Source organism: Mesoplodon mirus (genome assembly GCF_964341445.2).
Source record: "Mesoplodon mirus genome assembly, chromosome: 3".
Classification (NCBI taxonomy): domain Eukaryota; kingdom Metazoa; phylum Chordata; class Mammalia; order Artiodactyla; family Ziphiidae; genus Mesoplodon; species Mesoplodon mirus.
Genome location: NC_138978.1, coordinates 64,223,976 through 64,241,814, shown reverse-complemented (window position 1 = coordinate 64,241,814; position 17,839 = coordinate 64,223,976). Strand labels below are relative to the sequence as shown.

The following is a 17,839-nucleotide window of genomic DNA, read 5'->3' as shown; positions in this document are numbered from 1 at the left end:
AATTCTAAATCCAGTGGTAACACAGATATAATGGTAGACAATTTGGTATAAGTTTTTTTTTTTTTTATTAATAGGATTCTGGCCACTCTTCCTGTACACATCTTTTATATATTGGTGTTTTCAAGGTTTTGTTCTAGACTGGACCTTAATTTCTCACTCTACACAATCTTCCTTGGGGAACTCAATGACTTCTGTGACATCAATTACTGTATAATGATAACTTCTGAATCTTAACCCAGATTTCTGTTTCCTAAGGTTCATTTCCAAATACCAAAATATTTGCCACCTAACTCCTTATGGGTGAACAACACAAACATTCAATTCAGTATGCCAAAACTGAACTCAGTTTTTTCTAAACTCTTAAACCTTCTTCAGCCTAACTCTTACTAACTTGGTTTATACTCTCATAATCTCTCACCTCCTGAATCGCATACTTCTTCTGAAAATTAATTTATTATTTTTTCTGATTAATAAAAAGGAATACTTTCTCTTTGTAAAAAGAAATTCAAACAATGCAGGAAATATGTGATTTAGCAATCTTATCTTCCAGAGTGAACTACTGTTCCCCCTGTGTGATGTATATTCTACCAGACTTTTACATGAATATTTTTACACACATTTTTATTTGATTTATGCAGGAGTCTCTCAGTTTCCTTGTCTCTATAGTAGCCCCCTTGTAATCTATTCTGGACACATACTTTTCTAAGGTATGGGTGACTGGGTGACTTTTCTAAAAGGCAAATCGCATCATGCTATTCCCCTGTTTGTGTGTGTGTGTGTTTACTATTCTCCTGTTTAACATCCCTAAAAGCCTATCCATTTCTTGTAGGATAATGTCTAAACTTTTGAGATAACATACAAAATCCTACACGATCTGGCCCCTTCCTATTTCTCTAGCCCTGAAGTTAGACTTGACTGTGCTACGTTCCACCTTTGATGCGTTGGGAAGTTTTTCCAACTGTCAAATGAAGATTGAAAATAATACTTATCACAAGGAAATAGCATATAAAGTGCTGAGCCTACCACCTGTTTCAGAGGCTATTGTGGAAGAAGAAAATGTTTTTGTACATAGGTGTCCAGTCCCTCTTGCTTTCTGAGTAGGAGGGCCCTTTGAGGTGCAGATTGCCCATGCAGTGCTTGAACAGAATTGGAACACCGCCCCACCCCCAGCCCCTGGCCTCCCCCCGCCCCCGCCCCGACACACACACACAAGAAAGAAAAGGAAGAAGGGAACAATGACACTAATTTGAATAGATTTGAAAGACAATGGGAGGTGAAACCTGAGTAGCAGGGAAGGATGAAGAGAGGACAGTTCCCACAGGAGTTTTTATTTGCAGGGGTGGTGTTATGGAGGTAGTGATAAAGTTGGTTTAAGAAAGAAGAGTTTTGAGAGAAGCAGCTGTCAGAGTAAATGGGACTTAGGAGAGATAAACAGGTTAATATCTTTCGGACATTGCTAACTCCTCTGCCCTCCAGTTCCCAACAGCATTAATTATTTTGTCAAGGTCAGATTTATGTTCTTCAGAATTTGACGCTAGGTCGAGGCTGGCCATGAACTAGTCCAGCGATATTCCAGTTACACAATTATTGTTTGCTATCCTTCAGGGTCCACTCCCCATGCTTTAACTCTGACGCCTGCCCGAAATTCATTCATCCGACAAATTTGAGTGACCTCCCCTCTCCCAGTCTGCTGAATAGCCTGTTATCCAGGGTCAGTCCCTAAACTTCTGTGGTGGCTTTTCTGACACTCCAACACTAAAATTTCCCTCTCTCCCCGCCACCCCACTGCTTTGTTTTTTCGTGCAACCCAGCACTCCGCATCCACTTCATTCGCAGTTACATTTTGTAGTCAATTGCTTGACTATCTTTCCTTCTCTAACGAGCACCTTGGAGCCAGGAGTGGTGTTTTATAAACCTACTAGCAGAGTGTACGGCACGAAGTAGGTGCTTAGCGAAAGTTTATTGAATGAGTGTCCTGTGCATTTCAGTGACATCATATCCTGTGTGCCTTGGCGTCAGTCAACACTCCTGAGGGAGGCCCAGAGGTCGCAGGGTTTGTCATTGTTTATAACGTGCATCGAATATCTCAAACGCAGGCTAAGGTTTCAGACGGCCCACAAGAAGCGCGGCCATCAGGACGCTGGATCCCGGTCTTTTAGTTCAGAGACTCCAGCTTGGGGCGGGAACCCATTGCCTCGGAAGCGCCGGCATTCTACAACCCTGGGAACAGAACCTGCAAGGGAGGGAGCAGGCAGCTCACTTATCGCGGTGTTTCCTCCCTCCTCCCTCCCAGGGGAGTTCTCGCGAGAGAAGCCAGGGGAAGATGGCCGTCGCCTGTTTTTCGGTGTGAGGCAGTGGCGGCGGCTGCGGCGGTGGGGACTGGGATTCTGGTGTCTTGGGCACCTGAACTCTAGCTCCCCCCAGCGAGCGCGCGTCCCTTCGTGCCTAGGCGAGAGCCGGCTCTTCTTCCTCCGGGAGATGCGTTTGTCCCGGGCTCGGGGGCGCTCTGGGAGTTCATGCTGCGCTGGAGTATCCTGGCCACCGCTCTAATCGCCTTGTGCGGCCGCAGCGCAAGCTTCGTCGCCAGGGGTGAACCTCCTGGATCCCCTCTCTGCCCCTGGCGGCGATGACCGGGGAGAAGATCCGCTCATTGCGGAGGGACCACAAGCCCAGCAAAGAAGAGGGGGACCTGCTGGAGCCCGGGGATGAGGAAGCGGCGGCTGCCCTCGGCGGCACCTTTACCGGAGGCAGGATTGGCACAGGCAGCAGCAGCAAGGGCGGTAGAGCCTGTCATAAGATCTTCAGTAACCATCACCACCGGCTACAGCTGAAGACAGCTCCGGCCTCCTCCAATCCCCCCGGCGCCCCGGCCCTGCCGCTGCACAATTCCTCCGTGACTACCACCTCCCAGTCCCCGGCTCTTTTAGCAGGCACCAACCCCGTTGCTGTCGTCGCAGGTGGAGGCAGTTTCCCCGCACACTACCCGGTGCACGAGTGCGTCTTCAAGGGGGATGTGAGGAGACTGTCCTCTCTCATCCGCACGCACAATATCGGGCAGAAAGATAATCACGGTGAGGAGTGCTCGCCCCTGTCCACCTCTCCTTCCCAGAGCCTAGGTTGTGCCTCCCCAGGCCTCTGAAATCCTAACAGACCCTTCTTTCCTCTCTTTTGCCCACCATTCTAAGCCAAATGCCCGTAAATCTTGTAATAGCATGCCAGTGGTTTCGGGATTGGTTCTTGTGGGTGCGAAGGAATGTTTCTTCCTTGGCTACTTCAAACTCTTAGAAGCTGTTTTGTTTATGTTTGAGACAGGGCTTCAGTGTGTTGATTCTTGACCATAAGAAATTTTAGATTGCCCCTCATCCAACCTGGTCATCATCCATTGTTTATTAAACTGTATCTTTTCTTCTTCAACCCCCCTACCCCCTTGGGATCTTGAATTTTGAACATATAAATTGCCCACCTCCCTTCATTGCCCAGGTACAAATCCCAACCTGACTGCAACTGGTTGTGATTTCTATGTGCCATCAGGTTGTCTGTTTTTCTTCTTTCTTTTTTCTTCTACTTTTAGGAAGCTTAGTTTGGTACAAAGTGTTTACACTTTGCAAATGCTTTGATTTCTGAAAGCCACAGTACAAATTTGTTGGCATTTGATACCTGGAGCATGTAAAGTGACTTCTGAGTGGCTAAGATTTTGCTGAAGTAGAGCTTAGAGTTTTTTGCTTGTTTTAGATAGATAATTGCCAATAGTAATGTTTTATCTTGATGATCTGTGACTAAAAATAGTACTATGATTTTTCATAGTAACCTCATCATATCCTCCATGACAACATATAGTGTCATTTGTTATTCAAGGACTGTATTTCTACTTTTTGCTTTAATAGCTGAATTTTTTTCTGTTTCTTCTAAAAACATAATGTGACTGAGTTGACATTTAAGCCACAGTAAATTATGAAAACTATTGTCAGCACTGATATTTTCAACATTTGATAGGCCATTTTAAACTGGGTAGTTGGCAAATATTTTTAATAGCTCGGCTTTTAACTGAACGTGAGTATTGTATACATTCAGTTAGAACACACTCAACTCTGCTCAAAATAGTGTAACACATTAATGAAATACTTGCCTGTGGAATAACCTCCCTTAATTCTGTTGGACTCTAGGCTTCTTATGTACAATTAGGGCAAAAATCGCCATTAAAAAAAAAAAGTAAGATTTCTGTTGGTTGTATAATTCTCTAACAACTGCATTTGTATTCTGAATTTCCAATATTGTAAGAATTACTACCTCTCATTTATCAAAAATCAAATCCCCCAGAGTGTTCTTAAAAGCTGCACCCAGTTTTTCATTCCTACATTTAATTTATTTAACTACTTTACTATTGTTGCAACGACATAATATTGTTCGTTGATGGTAATTATATTCTAACCCTTTGGGAAACAGTTTTTAGTGGGAGATCTGTTGTAGCTTCAGGTTGTTTAGTTATTAGGACATTTTTCAGATTTGGTCTTCATAGTAGCTATTTATATATAGTTTATCTTATGGCCATTGCCTTTAAAATATAGAGTTCCATTACATTGAAATGTACCTGAAAACAGATAAAACTTTGTTTTTGAGAGTTGATTCCCTTTGAAAGACGAAAGAGGTGACTATGACTGACACAGTATGTTAGTATAGTATGTTAGAACTGATTTTCTTGACTGATCACAGAAGGTACTGAATTGCAGGATTATTGGGCTTGCATATCTGTCATCTAGCATTTACGAGTTGGTTTGTTAAAGTACAAATTGTGTTCAAAGTAATTCGAATCCTGAATACCCTTGAACTCTTCCTTAGCCCACTGAAATTCTCTTTATAAGTCGTCTTGATATACTAAATGCTTGCATTGTACTTAGCTGCCCTTACATTGTTGATTTTATTTTTTTTATTGACGTATAGTTGACTTACAATGTTTCAGGTGTACAGCAAAGCGATTCAGTTTTTTATATATATGTATTTTAAATTTTTTCAGATTCTTTTCCATTATAGGTTGTTACAAGGTATTGAGTATAGTTCCCTGTGCTATACAGTAGGTCCTTGTTGTTTATCTATTTTATATATAGTAGTGTGTATCTGTTAATCCCTAATTCCCAATTTATTACTCCCCCTTTCCCCTTTGGTAATCATAAATTTGTTTTTTATGTCTGTGAGTCTATTTCTGTTTTGTAAATAAGTTCATTTGTATCATTTTTTTAGATTTCACATATAAGTGATATCATAAGATATTTGTCTTTCTCTGATTTACTTAGTCTGATAATCTAGGTCAATCCATATTGCTGCAAATGGCAATTATTTCATTCTTTTTTATGGCTGAGTAGTATTCCATTGCCTATATATACCACATCTTCTTTATCCATTCATCTATCCATGGACATTTAAATTACTTCCATGTCTTGGTTATTGTAAATTGTGCTGCTATGAACATTGGTGTGCATGTATCTTTTCGAATTAGAGTTTTCATCTTTTCTAGATATATGCCCAGGAGTGGGATTGATGGATCATATGGTAACTCTATCTTTAGTTTTTTAAGGAACCTCCATACTGTTCTTAAAGGCTGCACCAGTTTACATTCTGTTACATTGTTGATATTTTTGATGAATATAACCAATGGTTCACATACCTGTGGAAAGTGTAATTGTTTTGCCTGCAATTTACATTCTCATCTCCTGCAGTGAAGACTCCTAAGGAAGAGTAGCTTCTATTTAATGTGCTACTTCTTTAATCTCCTTTTCCCCTGTAGCTGCATAATTTCCCTGCTATATTACATTACTTACGAAATTTTACTAACCTGGATACTTTAATCTTTTTAGATTATTTTTCCTTTCAAATTACAAAAGATAAATGCATTTTGAGTCAACCAACAAAAACAAGCTCTTTGTTATATTTGGATTGTTATAGCATGATGAGTACATAGCAGAATCATACACTCATACAGGTGCATAGCAGAGCCATACAATTATATCACATCATATGACATAGTTAGTTTTATATTCACTAGATGTTCCTTCCATAATGTAATGATGATGATCATCATCATCACAGATACAGCTTATTAAATACATCAGCACTATGCTAAGTGTTTACATACATTATTACATTTAATTCTCACAATAACCCTGCTATAAAGGGTAGCTTTATCCTTGTTTTAAAGGTGAGGAAAGTGAAGCCTGGAGAGGCAAGGAAACTTTGCCAAAGTTGCATACTTAGTAAATAAGCTCCAAAGCTGGGAACTGAACTAACAGCAGGAACTTCAAAGCACATGATCAGCCTGTTTGTAAATATTTCTGTTGATCAGGATGCACTATTTTGCAAAGAAGTCAATTTTAATAATGTGTATGTGGGCAATTTATGGCAAAGTTCTTTAATATATATTTCTCATTTAGTACTTGTAGAGAGAGAATGCCACTGAACAGCTCACAGAGATTTTCTGTAGAGCCCAAATCTCTCACTGTTGTTATGTTTCTTTTTATGTAATGGCACGGATAAATAGGCTACTTTGTCCACATGATAGCCCTTTAGGTATTTGACAAGCAAGAGCTATCATGTTCTCCTTATCTTCAGGTTAAACATTCCTAACTTCCTTGTCCATTCTTCATATGACATGGTTTATAAAGTGCTAAGAATGGTCCCTGAAACACAGTAAATGCTATAGAAGTGTATTAAAAAAGTAAATGAAAATCTTAGTCATCTTCTTTTAGTGAAACTCTGGTTGTTAGTTCTTTCCTTTGAGGATGGTGCCCAGAACTAGCCTTAGTGTTGAAGCTATAGTAGCCTCATCAGCAAAGACAAAGAGACTATATTTATTGCTCTAAGCAATACACATTTAGTAATGTATATTAGTAAAGAGCATACATTAAATAATATAGTACAAGAGTATTTGGATTTTTAAATACTGTTTATTCTCAAGTAAGTGGCTGTCTTTCCGTTCTGTCCTTTCTCGTCCTTATTTTTTTTTTTAACCTCAAAACAAGACTTTACATTTATTAATTTTTATCTTGTTAATCTTGATCCTTTATCCTACCTACCTGGAAAGCTTATTGAATCCGAATTTGGTCACTATTTAGCTCACTGTTCATTAGCTCTTTCAGTTTGCAGTGATCTCTGAATTGAAAAACTGTTTTTGGTGTGTGTGTATGTATGTGTATTTACAAATTATTGTCAAATTGAGTAGGAGCAAGGATAGAGCTTTTTCTTTTATGGAAAAATGTTGAGTTTGAATTGCTTTTTCTAAGCCATCAATTATATTAAGGAATATTATATTTGGATCCAAACATATCTCTTGAAATATAAGTTAAATACAGTAACAGCCATAATATCATATATATACTGTGTTCAAATATGCCAATGATTTTGTCACATGGTATATTTAATAACAGCTCTTCTCGGGTGGGGAAAAAGGTACATTAAGTGTACAAAAATTACTTAAAATTTATATCATTAGTATATCTTTAGTCATATGCCCTTTTTTTTTTTTTAGTATAGGATTAAAGTTTAAGTCTAGGCTTTTTTTCACATTGAGTGTGAAGATTTTTCTGAATCCTTTTTTGCCATTGGTAGTTAAACAAAGCATCATGGTAACATGCTATTTTTTATAGTTGATGCTAATGATATTTACTTCTTCCCCTTTAGAACTGAGAATGCTTATGAAGTTTATAGAAGACTTTCTTGATTTTGACTGCATCCTATTTGTTAAACTTGTAATTTTTTTTTTTTCCCTTAATTGAGTCAAATATCTTTGGAAGTTAAGCACCTTATCTTGGACATTAGTCAGAAGCTTTTAGGGGCCAGAGTGACAAAAGTCCTTGATGTATGAATTGTTCAAACCAGCCTTTCCTAGATGTGAAAAATTTCTGATCTATTCTGAGAGGTTTGGCAGTTTCTACTGCCTTTAATTACATCGTCTGGCATGTGACAAGCCATCTTCTCTATACACAGTTAATTTTCATTTTTACTGAATTGTAGTGTAATCTTCTTGAAGCTATTTTACATAGTGATTAGAGATTTCAAATTTAAAATAAAAGTCAGTTTGAGAATATTCCTGCCAATGCAGGTAACTCAATGAAGTGATAAAGAAACGGTTAACTTGTGTCTGGTGGCTGACAGATTTCTTCAGACAGAGATTTTAAAACATCTTACGTTCAGAAAATTTAAAAATGTACATTTGAGAATGGAGGCGATAGGAAATCTTTTTGGTGCCCATACAATATGTTTATTTTGGCTTATTCTATATGAATTGATCTTTCTTTTGATATCATTTTCTCTGCTTCGTTTTTGTCCCTAACATTCATGATGGGTGATACAAGAGAATAAAGCACAATATGTCTGAGAAAAGGTGACTATAAAGGTAAACTTTGCATGGAAAAAAAAAATCTTGAAGTCTCAGGTGAACAATTTTAGTCAAGGGGCACATCTTTAAAAGAACACTAGTAGTTTTGTATCTGTCCTCCTCCTGTTTTGTAGTCTTTTCCGAATTTTGTTTTTGGAAGGCATACCTCATTTTCCCTTAGGAAAAAAAGTGGTTTCTGGAGGCCCAAGATAATCCATTAAAGTTTTATGCACTGTCACTGGGTATGAGGGTGATTTGGCTGTGAAATCTGTCACTCCACTGGTCCTGTGGGGTTGATTCAGTTGATCTTCATGACTGTATGAATAGAACCTTCTTCCTTTCACCTTTTCCTGCATGTTCATCTCCAACAGAATAGGACTCTCCTGGTGTTAAATGACTGTTTCCTGATGCCATCATCATTAGCACTATAGAACATGAACTGCTACTTGAAATTGTGATATGAACACATCTGCAGAGCTACCTCTGGAGAGCTGCCTTCATTGAACCACAGTAGAAGTAGGAAGTCTGACCTTCAAACTTTGGCAAAAAAGGAAGCAGAACTGAGCAATTACTGATGATATTGTGTCCTGGGCATCGGCAACGAGGCAGGAGAATTCTGGAGGACTTATTGGAGAACTGAATATGTCTGTCCCAAGTTAATGGCATTCATAAGTCATAGAAATCTAAATGAAGAGTACGAGGTCATTGTCAGGGTGCTTTGTGTTCTAGAAAATGAATGTAGATTCTCAAAAATTGGATAGGGGCTGGAAAGACAGACAGTATATTCCTGTTCGTATACCATTTATTTCACTGGAGAGTGGTAGAAGATCAGTTTTAGAGCAAGACAGAAGCATGTCAAATGAGGGTAGGAAAAAGGGAAAAGGTCTCTTTTCTAACTGTTTAAAGATTATGAATGGTGTTAGTTATCAGGATATGTGAGGTTTAACTGTGTGGTTGCATTTCATCTGTTCTTAAGCCTGTTAGTCTTGTTGATATCCCAAAGATCATCTATAAAACTAGAAGGCTTTTTCTATATATGGAGTCAGATCTGAGTTTGAGACCATGCTTCTCTACAAACTGGTTTTTATGTAATTATACTATTTATTTAACTGCTGAAATAAGATGATATAATAATATCTATCTCTTGGGGCATTATAGTATTAAATGGGAGACCACACTTGAAAATATTTTAATGATGAAGGCTCATATCATAGTAATATCCATTAATATCAATATCTTGCTCTACTTTTGCTGTGACGTACCTTTCAGCAGAGGACATTCTAGTTTTTGAGGTTTAGTTAGGACTTCATTCAATTGAGGTTTTATCTGATTCTTGAATTTATACTGCTTATCAGTTTGCTAAAAGGTTTATTTGACTCTCCTGTCAGTCATCTTTCATCTACTACTGGTGTAACTCGGTTCAGTGCATTTGGATTCTTGGCTGTAGATATATGTCAGGTGTGTTAATTTATCCTCTCTTAATCAGCACTACGCTGACTTCTATAAAGCCACCTGTGCTGTGTTGCATATCTTCTTGGATATTGGTTGGCTTTCATAGAGAATCATGTGGAGACCTGCATTGTCCTGAGGTAAAATGCTTTTTGGAGAGTAAAAACAGATTTTAACACTATTCTAACGGTTCTTCATAGTTTTTTTCCCCCTTTTTTTGTTCATTCATTCCTTCACTTAACAGATATATACTGAACTCCTGATATGTGATAAACAGTGTTTTAGGTGCTGGGGTTACAGCAGTGAACAAAATGAACGAAGTCGTCCCTGCTGTCAGGGAGCTTACATTCTAATGGGGGAAGATAAATAATAAACGAACTAATAAAAATATGGTAAAGAGAATATGGCAGAAAAGAGTTTTAGGCAGAGAATTGCAAACACAAAAGTACCATGTTCAAAGAATAGTGTGGCTGGAACAAGGCAGAGTGTGGTAGGATATGGGAGATTTTTGAGACCGGGGTGTAAACATGTAGAACTTTTGTAGGCCATTGTTAAGGATTTTGGCTTTTACTTTGCGTAACATAGGAAGCTATTTGAGGGTTTTGAGTAGCCAGGTAACATGATCTGATTTTAAAAGGCTCTTTCTGGCTACTATATGAGGCAGAAAAGAAACCGGTTGGGGGGGCATGGGTCAATTTAACATGATATTATAATAAGTGGGGGTAACTGGAAATAATGAGAAGGTAGAGCTGGTTAGGAGTCGATGATAGATTGAAAGTAATATGTGTGTGTGTGAGTTTTAGTACTATAGTACCATTTATGAGAGAAAGCACAAAAATTCTCCCTTTTTATTGCTTGCTTGGATGAGACTTGAAGGTGTCTGTGGAAGCTGGAGCTGTGTTGGTTCTAGGACTTGTAATTTCCTGCTTTGCTCCCTCATTAGGGGGCACATGAAGTCAAAACTATTTTTGTAATAACCCAAAGTCATTGTTTGCCTTTTTCACAGCGCTGACATTTTCACTGATGGTACAAAAGCAGTGGTGGGTAAAATTGTTGGAACATTAGCATGAATCAAGGCACCAAACTGCTAGTAGTCATTGTATTATTCACTGCCGTGTACTTGAAGTAGGAAAAAAAAAAAGCCAATTTCACAATGTCTTTGATGAAGGTGTAGAAATTGTTAATTTTTAAAGTCTTAATCTTGAGTACATACTTTTTATATTCTTTGTGACATAATACGAATTATGCATAATGCTTTTCTGCTACATACTGAAGAGAAAAAAAGGGAGAACATTTGTGCAGTTGAGTTGTAAGCCAAACTAGCTTCTTTTGTCATGGAACACCATTTTTATTTGAAAGAACAGCTTACACACAAACTATGGTTATCACAATTTGGATATTTGGCATACATTTTCTGGAAATTGGATGAAGTGAACCTGTGACCTCAAGGAAAACAATTGACAGTATTTGTTGCCAATTAAAAAATTCAAGCTTTGAAATGAAATTTAGAATTTGGAAAACTTGTCTCTGTCACTGTAAGCTTGACAGCTTCCTAGTATTTAAAGACTGTTCTGGTCAGATTGGTGATATTACTAAATGTGATTCAAAAATTTTTGTATACTGAAATGTGTTGACATTTGGAAGATCTGCATAACTCAGTAAATCAGTATTTTTTAGACTGATCAATGCCTGATGTTACAAAACCATGCATCAGTAAAAGATCCATTCAAAGTGTAAGAGAAACCAATGAATTTCAGTGTACCACAGTACAAAAAATTTATTGATAGGGTTTGAGATCTCACATGGCAACAAACCTTAAAGAAATAACCACTTACTAAGTTTTGGTGTAGTATCAAAGAATACCCCCAGTTATTTGGAAAGGCTGTTAAAATACTCCTCTTCTTTTTTCAAGTGCATATCGTCTGAATCTGGATTTTCTTCATATACTTCACAACAGCATTTACACCTGACTGAATGCAGAACCAGTTATAAAAACCCAGCTGTCTTCTATTAGGCCAGACATTAAATTAAATTTGTTTTTATTTTTAATTAAATAATTTAAAATAGTACCACTCTTGTCATTCTTTTTGTTTTGTTTTGGAAAATTGAATTTTTTTCATAAAAAAATTATATTAACATGTACTGGTTTTATTGTAATTTTAAAATTAATAAGGAAAAATTTAAAATAATTTTAATTTCTAACGTGGTGTAAATATCAATAGATTTATTCATATAAGAGATTTTTGGGATCTTCAGTAATTCTTAAGAGTATAATGGGGTCTTGAAACCAGAAAATTTGAAATCTGTTGGTATAGTAAAAAGAATACTGATTTTAGAGTCATGACTCCCACAATTTCTGGATATGTAATTTTAGGAAATTACTTAACCATTTTTAGACGTATTTTTCTTATGACATGTGAAATAGGAATAATCTTTGTCTCACAGAGTTAGGGAGCAAATTAAATAAGATATCTAAAGTATACAGCGTAGTGCTGGGCACATAGTATATAATATATGCCCTGTAAATGCCAGCCATTTGGTTGATAATTTGCGTACTTTAAGACTGTAGTGGTCTTAATATTACTGGAATGTTTTTTACTCATTTAACAAAACAGAGTTCAGTTTTGTTTACCAAGTTAGAACCAAGGCATCCAATTTCAGATTTAAAAGTATATTTTGGGGCTTCCCTGGTGGCGCAGTGGTTGAGAGTCCGCCTGCTGGTGCAGGGGACATGGGTTCATGCCCCAGACAGGGAGGATCCCGCATGCCGCGGAGCGGCTGGGCCCGTGGGCCATGGCCTCTGAGCCTGCGCATCCGGAGCCTGTGCTCCGCGGCGGGAGAGGCCACAACAGTGAGAGGCCCGCGTACTGCAAATGAATGAATGAATGAATGAATGAATAAATAAATAAATAAATGTATATTTTGAAAAGTTAACGGAGAAAGTTATTTTAAGTTTTTAGTGTCCTTTGTGTAACAAATTAGTTTAAGCAGTAGGTTGAGGACTTAGAAAACTAAGGGGATAGTAGGTGAAGGGTCAAACTAGGATACTTGAGCGCTTAGTTTCATGATACATTTAGTCAGTAAAGTAAATGTGGTATTGGGTAGATAATGATGTTGATGATTATTTTGCGTTTAAAATATTGAAATCATAGCATGACATTTGCCATCCTTGATTGTAAGTAGTATGTATTTCTGATTATGTTCTTACCTTAAAGTGAGAGGGACTGGATTGTTGAACTCAAAGTCATTTCTAGTTCATAAATCTTTTGAAATCGTGATTAATTTGGACTAGTAATGGGAAGTTTTATTTGTAACTTAAGTAGGTGCTGAGGCTTTTACCTTTTCATCTATATGTTCTTGGAGGGTTTAAGAAAACAAAGAGTACTTATCTAGGTGCATAAATGCCTTGGTTTCTTCACTTGTATGCTCTGTCTAGACTCTGGTAGGTTCTCCTTAATTTGTGTAATTTTTTGAATAATTACTATGTTCACATGCTACAAAAGTATAAAAAGATATAAAAGGATATGATGTAAAAATAAAATTTCTTTCCCACCCATCTTTATCCACCCAGTTATCCTCTTTGACAGCAGCTAGTGTTATTAGTTCCTTGTTTTCTTTTTCTGCTACCATTTAGAACATGGTACCTTTTTTTTCTCCTGAAAGATAGGGAAGTGAAGAAAGAGCTATTACAACCTTTCCTACTATTAGGACAAAAATGGATATTCAGAAATTTATATGTTTGATTTTAAATTTCTTTCTCTTTTCTTATTTTTAAATTTATATATCCAGCTTCGACTTCTCCTTGGAGTTCCAGATTTTATAATTATCTCCACTTGGGAATCTCAGAGATATTTCAAAATTTATTTGTTCAAAATGGAGTTATCATTTTCCACTTCCCACCTGTCTAGTAAATCACATCATTTAGCTATCCAGTTCTCAAGCATCAGTCACTGGGATCATTCTTTGTCTTACCCCCTCTTTTTACCCATACATGTCTAATTAACAAGTTATTTTGAATCAGTCTACTTTCTGTCTCTGCTGCTACCACTTTGAGACCAACCAATTTTTATTATCTTTTCCCTGGAATACTGCACCAGACTGATAACTAGTCTTCCTATGTCCCCTTCCATTCCATTCTCTGTATGTTAAGAATAGTGATCTTAAAATGTAATTTGTATCATGTCATGTCCCTGCTCAAGGTCCTTTAATGCCTTCTCCACTTAAAAGTAAGTTTATATTTTTTACCATATGTTATAGAACCCTGCATGATCTAGCCCTTTCTTACTTCTCTGATATAATCTTTTACCAATCCCTCCTTTTTTTCTATGTCTGGCCATACTTATTTTCTTTCAGTTCCTTGAACATGCCAGCTTATTTCTGGCCTCTGTCTGGAAAGCATTTCTACTCATTCTTTGATTTCATAGTTCTTACTTAGCTTTTAGATCTCATTTTAGAGAGATTTTCCTGACTTAAATATCAAAAAGTATGTCTGTCCTTATTATTTTCAGCCTTAGCCTTTTATTTTTCTCAACACTTACAATCTATTTTATTTAATTTTATACTTCTCTTTTTTTATGAATATAAACTCCACGAGGGCAAGAATTTTTTTTTTGGCTTTTTTTTTTATTATTAGTTTCTGCTTTATAACAAAGTGAATCAGTCATACATATACATCTGTTCCCACATCCCTTCCACGAGGGCAAGAATTATTTCTAGTTTATTAATGGTTGAATCTCTAGTGTCTAGCACTATGCCTAGCACATAGTGATCTTCAGTAAATATTTATTGAATGGAAATGAATGCATTTTCCTTCTGGGTAAAATGTTGGAGAAATAACAGAACCTATGAACTCCTTCTAACTTTGTATTAAAATACAATGATAACTCTAGAATCAAGTAAACTAGATAATGAGAGAAATTTTCAATAATAGTAATGTAGTGTGATTACATATAGAAATTATATTGATGAATGACAGGTGTTCTATCCTGTCACCTGTAATGTGACATGAAACCCTTAGTGATTAGAGCATTGGTCTACAAACATTTCATTAAAGGGCAAGATAGTGAATATTATAGGCTTGCAGGCCATACCATTTGTTGCATGAAGGTAGCCATAGACAGTTCATAAACAATCAGCATGTGGCTGTGTTCCAGTAAAACTTTACGTCGTCCCTGAATTAGAGGATGAAGAAGTTTCTAATATGGGAAACAGATGGCAGGAGCAAGTTCGTGCCCAACAGCAAGCTTACCCTTTCTTCCTGCCTTCATTTATTGTTATCATTAAGATTTATAACAGTAGGAAAAAAATAAAACTTTTTCTGGTACCATATTTTGAATAGAGAAATTCACACTAGAGAAGCAAGTGGGCAAGAGAGCTTATTTTAGTTGAGAGCTAGATTAACCTTGGTGATGGTTGTTAAGGAACAATAAATCCAGTAAAAAGGCCTTTTTAGGGCTTCCCTGGTGGCGCAGTGGTTGAGAGTCCGCCTGCCGATGCAGGGGACACCGGTTCGTGCCCCGGTCCAAGAGGATCCCACATGCCGCGGAGTGGCTAGGCCCGTGAGCCATGGCCGCTGAGCCTGCGCATCTGGAGCCTGTGCTCCGCAATGGGAGAGACCACAACAGTGAGAGGCCCGAGTAACGCAAAAAAAAAAAAAAAAGCCCTTTTAAGGAAGACGTTTTCTTTTAAAATTATTAGGAGAGTGAATAAGTTTTTACTTATTGGCCACCTATCTCTTATTTATTTTTAAACAGCTTTATTCTGATATAATTCCTATAGCATGCAGTTGAACCATTTAAAGTGTACCATGAAATGGTTTTTGGTATATTCAGAGTTGTGCAACCATTACCACAATCACTTTGAGAACATTTTTATCACCTTAAAAAGAAATCATGTATTTTTTTTTCCTTTCACTGCCCATCACTCCATTTCCTCCAGCCCTAGACAATCTCTAATCTACTTTCTGTCTCTTTAGATTTTATTATTCTAGACACTTCATGTAAATGGAAATCACACAATCTGTAGTCTTTCACTTAGCACATTGTTTTTTAAGGTTCATTCGTGTTGTAGCACGTGTCAGTATTTCATTCCTTTTTATTGCTGATTAAGATTACATTGTATGGATGTACCTCATTTTGTTTGCACATTCATCAATTATTGGACATCTGAGTTTCTACTTTTTGGCTATTATGAGTAATGCTGCTATGAACACTTGTATATAAGTTTTTGTGTGGACATGTTTTCATTTTCTTGGGTATATATCTTTTGCTGGGTCATGTGATAAGTCTGTGTTTACCATCTTGAGGAACTACCAAACTGTTTTGCAAAGTGGTTGCACTATTTTACTGGTCCAACAGCAGTGTTTGAGGATTTCAGTTTTTCTTCCTTGCCAACACTTGTTATAGCCATCCTAGTGAGCATAAAGTTGTATCTCTTTATGGTTTTGATTTGTATTTTCTTAATGGCTAATGATTTTGAGCATCTTTTCATGTGCTTTTTGGCCATTTGTATATCTTCTTTGGAGAAATGACTATTCATATATTCCCATTTTTAAATTGGGTTGTCTTTTTATTATTTAGTTGTAAGAGTTTATTTAGAGTATTAGAGTCTCATAGGAAAGTGCTTAAATATCAGCTTGTTCTTTTAGCTTCAGAGTGTAGAGGAGTTTCTGCTATTTATTCTCTTGAATGTTGAGAGGATAGTGAGGGCAATATGCTTGTCCTTTCCCATATTAGATCTGAATAAATCATTTCAGGATGGATGAGCAGAAAAAAAAATCCATTTGAGAGTCTTTGGAAAACAGTTATTATAAAAGAAGCATCATGGGCTTCCCTGGTGGTGCAGTGGTTGAGAGTCCGCCTGCCGATGCAGGGGACATGGGTTCATGCCCCAGTCTGGGAAGATCCCACATGCTGCGGAGCGGCTGGGCCCGTGAGCCATGGCCGCTGAGCCTGTGCTCCACAGCGGGAGAGGCCACAACAGTGAGAGGCCCACGTGACGCAAAAAAAAAAAAAAAAAAAAAGAAGCATTATAAGTATCCTGAAGATACTGTTAGGAATACTATAAGAAATAGAGGAAAAGTTTAGAAAATAATTGCCTTGTTTTTCAGTAACACATAAAACAGTTTGTTTCTTTAAAACTGTTAAATAGTGATGTGGAGAAACAGTCCAAGTTATGAAGATACTATGGAAATTTTAAAATATATAGTCACTGCATTAAAATGATCTAAATTGAGTACAGAAAGTAAAGTCTTGACAGTAAAGAAAATTGAATGAGTGATGTACAAAAATAATTTGAAAGCAAAGACTGTAGAGGAAAAGGAGACAGATTAAAAGAATGAAGGACAAGTTATAAATATGGACTTTACATGTGTAGATTTTATTCTATGAATAATATGAATTTCCAGAGAATAAAACAGAAGAAATGGATCAGAGGCAACACCCAAAGCTATAAATAAAGAAGAAAACGTTTTTTATCTAAACTTTGTTCTGATTCCAAAGTTAGAGCTCATAATTTGTTCCAGGGAAAATTAATGAAAAGAGATCTGCATATCTTCACGCTATTTTTTTTTTTTTAATTGCCCGAGCATCGTGGCTGGTGGGATCTTAGTTCCCCCGACCAGGGATTGGACCCGGGTCCTTGGCAGTGAAAGTGCAGAGTCCTAACCACTGGACTACCAGGGAATTCCCTCTTCGTGCTATTTTAAAATTGAATGAATCCTACATATGTACAAGTAAAAAGCACAGATTACTATAATATTGAACTAAAATGTATATCAATTTGGCCTCAGACCTCGCCAATGTTAGAACATACTTGATACACCATCTGCCAACTGTAGAATTCTTTCTAGCCAAGTATTCATTTGTGAAAGCAATAGTAACATTCTAGAAAATAGACCAACCATCATGATATCATTCCTGAAAAATATTATTCAAAGAAGTATCTCAGGTTGGAAGGGTTAAATGACTAACCGAAGAAAGGAGACGTGTCCAAAAAGGACTGATAATGAATTTTAAACCAGTTAAA

At 37.1% G+C, this 17,839-nt stretch overlaps 1 protein-coding gene across 1 annotated transcript in view; it reads left to right on the top strand.

The window, feature by feature from the left end:
* Nucleotides 1-2,134: 2,134 nt before the first annotated feature.
* Nucleotides 2,135-17,839, top strand: part of ANKRD13C (ankyrin repeat domain 13C) — an 81,465-nt gene continuing 65,760 nt past the window's right edge. The window contains exon 1 of the mRNA XM_082612143.1: nucleotides 2,135-3,071. Within this exon, the coding sequence (XP_082468269.1) occupies nucleotides 2,627-3,071 (445 nt within the window). The 5' untranslated portion in view covers nucleotides 2,135-2,626. The remainder of the gene's footprint in view (nucleotides 3,072-17,839) is intronic.